Below are 3,570 nucleotides of genomic sequence, written 5' to 3' on the forward strand. Positions count from 1 at the left end.
GGTTAACAGCGTGATAATAATAAGGTGAGGGAGGGTTAGCATATTATTTGAGCAACAACAGCCACTTAACAGTTCAGTTGAGCATATCAGAAAAATACCAAAAACAGCGCTGTTAACAAAACTATCGAAAATTTTAAACACCGCATATGCAAGTCTACAATTAAGAACTAGTACAGTGTCTGGGCTTCCGAAAATTGGGGTAGAGAGTGAAGATTAATGGGACTGCATTTAGTTTTTATTAGCTTGCAAGTATATAACTGTGAATAGTACAAACATAAGCAGTATGCTTACAAACAGAAACACCGCCTGCTAACAGAATTGCAACTTAACGAATCAATTTACAAATGTTACCTCCACCTAAAATTTACTGTTAACGAATGCTCCTCCGTTTAACAGAGGCATTATAACTTACACCACGGCTTAAAGAAAAACAACATCGCCAAAAAATTAACATAACATCACAAATGCTGACAAATCTTATAACAATACTTGAACGATGCACAATTGGCATGATAAATCACAGATTTCAGTCGATCAACGGCTTACAGAACAAATTATTGTCTGAGTGTATTTTATGCTTTTGTCAACTTCTACTTTAATTGTGAATACCCTAAATGTTAAATTGCTTTTAACGAAAGTTGCTATGTTTACAAAAAAAAAAAACATCGCCAACTAACAGAAACTCCTCACTTTAACAGAACTTAACGAAGTATGCGGACTTAAGCAGAATAACTCCTCTTTTTAACAGAAGCTCCACCAAAAACTCACCTTAACATAACAATGCTGCCACTATTGGGCGATATTACAGTGTCTTCGACAGGTATTATTGCAAAAGCTGAATGCTACACGACTGGCAATGCCAAGATTTCCCAAAAAGTGCGGGCTGATTAATTTGAATTTGAATTTGGGGCTTACGACTTACGATTTTGATGATATATGTTTAACCTTCGAAATCGACGATTAGATTATTAGATGTTCCTCGTTTTGTTACATTTTTACACTTTATTGAATGTTTATTCATATAATTATTGTTTTATTATTGCTTTGCATATTGTTATCAAGCATTTCCGTTAGAATTTAAGCAAACAACAAAAAAAAAAAACTGTCTCTCAAATATGGCAGCATTCCAATACTCTTTCTGTATCTTTTTTCGTATATATGTATATCTCTCTCTCTCTTTATGATTAAGAACATACAAACTAGCAAGCAGCTTGCAGCAGGTACGTTGAGGCCTTGTTAATAAACCGTTTAAGACTATTATCTAGTTATTTAAGTTATAGACATGCGCCAGGTTTTTCATTTTCATTTTCTTGTTTTGTTTTAATGTTGTGCGTGCGAGGGCGCTGGCTAATAAGTATTTGTGCCAAGTGCCATCTCTAGCACCATATCGATTTTGTTATCGATCGATAAAGCGGTGCCTGGCTAATTTAACAGCTGGTTGTAAAGCACAGCTTTTATCCTATTCAACTACTTATCGGTCGGCCCTCGCTTCAGTAATTAGTTGAATGTGTTTGCCATAGATATTCCCCTCTCCACCCCTTCTCAGTAGCGCTGACTCTCGCGATCCGAGTACTTGCCACTCAGCTTGCTGACCGAGTAGCGATCCGAGTAGGCATCATATTTGTCCGCCTTGTAGTTGATCTCCTGCGGCGTATAACCAATATTCTTTTGCCAGTGTCGCGTCCAGTAAAGATCCTCGTTGCGCACCTGCGATGGGGTCTTTGCGTCCCGGCACACGTACACGCAGTAGATCATGCAGCCGATCAGCGTGAGAAAGCCAAAGATGAGGAATATGATTCCCAATATCCTGCAAGATAAAGACACACACATCACAATATATGTCCAATTGTGGCATCTATGAAGACTTACCAGACATAGACGGGCTCATAGAACTGCACCACAATAACGAAGCCGAGGGTGACCAGTATGAGCCCGAGATTGAGCAGCAGCATCAGACAGCAGACGCCCTTGACATTCGGGCAGAACGGATTTGGCGCCGACATCGTCTCGATCTTGGCGCCACGTTTCGTCGTGGAGCGGCCGCTGCGGCCGGTCTTCGCCGTGCTGGCCACCGAGTAGACGCTGCGTGGTGCTCCGCGCGACACCGGACGCTGGCTGTACCGGCTGCAAGGATTCGACTCCAAAACATTAGAAGCTTTACAGGTTCCTGTGCTCTAGCCCGACTAGAAGCTAACCTCAGCTCAGCTCAGCTCCCAGCTGCTTTAACATTTAGCCTAATACCAGGACTCCAAATCCAAAAAAGGCTGGAACTAACTCCCTACTTCTTGGTTCGGTTTGTGTAGCCGGGCTTCCACATCCAAGAATTCAGGTTTGTCCTAACTGACTGACTGGTTGGAGATCCATCAGTCGTCCTATGTGATGAAGGTGCACGTTATGACGGGATATCGTTTATATTCCACTCGCAAGTGTGGAAAAATCGTGGAAAACGTTTGTGTGAAACTTTTTTGTTTAACCTTCGATCGGCCTCAAACTCATTTTCAAAGATCCGTGTTCAAATTCAATTTGGAAAATCCATTCCTATTTATTTTCACAGCTCTGCATAAGAACCTAATGAATACGTGTTTTGGCGATTTGGCAAATTCCACCCGCAACAGCGGTAAATTGGCGGAAAACGCTTGTAGGAAAAATGTTCTGTTTATCGACCGATCGGTTCGAAACTCATTTTCAAGAATCATTGAGAGAATTTATGCTATGCGTGCCGGGCATATCCACCAGTTTGTCATATTTGAAAATTCGATGCGATTCAATTGGATTTTTGGGTTTTTTTAGGGTCGTTTTCTTTCTTCTGCTCCAAATTTATACAAATTACATTCTTCAATAACTTCTTTGCAAGCCTTATATTATTTTCAGCTAGCTTCGAGATAAACCAAAAGAAACCAAAGCTAAATATCGATATCTATCGAATTTGGGAAAAGGTAGCGAAAGGGAGATAGACGGACGGACGTAAGCGAGTCGACTCGGCTGTGGCAGCTAAACAGGAATATAGAATTGGATTTATGGGCTTTGGGACTCACCTGATCTCTGAGGGCGCCTTGTAGGCGGCGCTGGTCACATAGATATCGCTGCCCGCATCGCCGGCCTGGTCGTAGCTCAGGGCGGAGGGGGCGCGCGGCGGTTGGCGCGTGGGCGGCGGTCCGCTCAGCGAGCGTGGTCCGCCGTTGTCCGGCGTGCTGGATAGGCCCATCTGGCTGTGGCTATAGCCGTCCTGCAGGTGTTGCTGTCCGTTCGTGCTGCGCACCTTGCGCGATGAATTGTAATGACCCTGCGACTGTGACTGCGGCGAGATGCGCTCGTGGGCCAGCGTGTACTCCGAGTGCGCCCGATGCGAATGCGAGTCGTCGCCGTCCGTCGAATAGCCGCGATTCGAGTGCACATACGGCGGATCGGGCGTCAGCCGGCCATGTGTGGCCACATAATGCCCGCCCTTCAGTCTGTCGAGAGGTTAACAAATTATTCAAATATTCAGCATGTTTCTTTGTCAATTTTATATTCTTGCGAAGGAAAATTGTTTGCAAGCGTGTTTCTCTCGATTCCTGCGCTACACGTCTC

General features: G+C 43.7%; 1 protein-coding gene across 1 annotated transcript in view; it reads right to left on the bottom strand.

Moving 5' to 3' along the window:
- Window positions 1-992: 992 nt before the first annotated feature.
- The window catches only part of LOC6624318 (uncharacterized), a 3,327-nt gene continuing 749 nt past the window's right edge, over window positions 993-3,570 (bottom strand). Inside the window, exons 2-4 of the mRNA XM_002046357.4 lie at window positions 3,036-3,452; window positions 1,870-2,124; window positions 993-1,807 (exon numbers count right to left, since the gene is read on the bottom strand). Of these exons, the coding sequence (XP_002046393.1) occupies window positions 1,543-1,807; window positions 1,870-2,124; window positions 3,036-3,452 (937 nt within the window). The 3' untranslated portion in view covers window positions 993-1,542. The remainder of the gene's footprint in view (window positions 1,808-1,869; window positions 2,125-3,035; window positions 3,453-3,570) is intronic.

The sequence above is a fragment of the Drosophila virilis genome, chromosome 3 (assembly GCF_030788295.1).
Source record: "Drosophila virilis strain 15010-1051.87 chromosome 3, Dvir_AGI_RSII-ME, whole genome shotgun sequence".
NCBI classification, from domain to species: Eukaryota; Metazoa; Arthropoda; class Insecta; order Diptera; family Drosophilidae; genus Drosophila; species Drosophila virilis.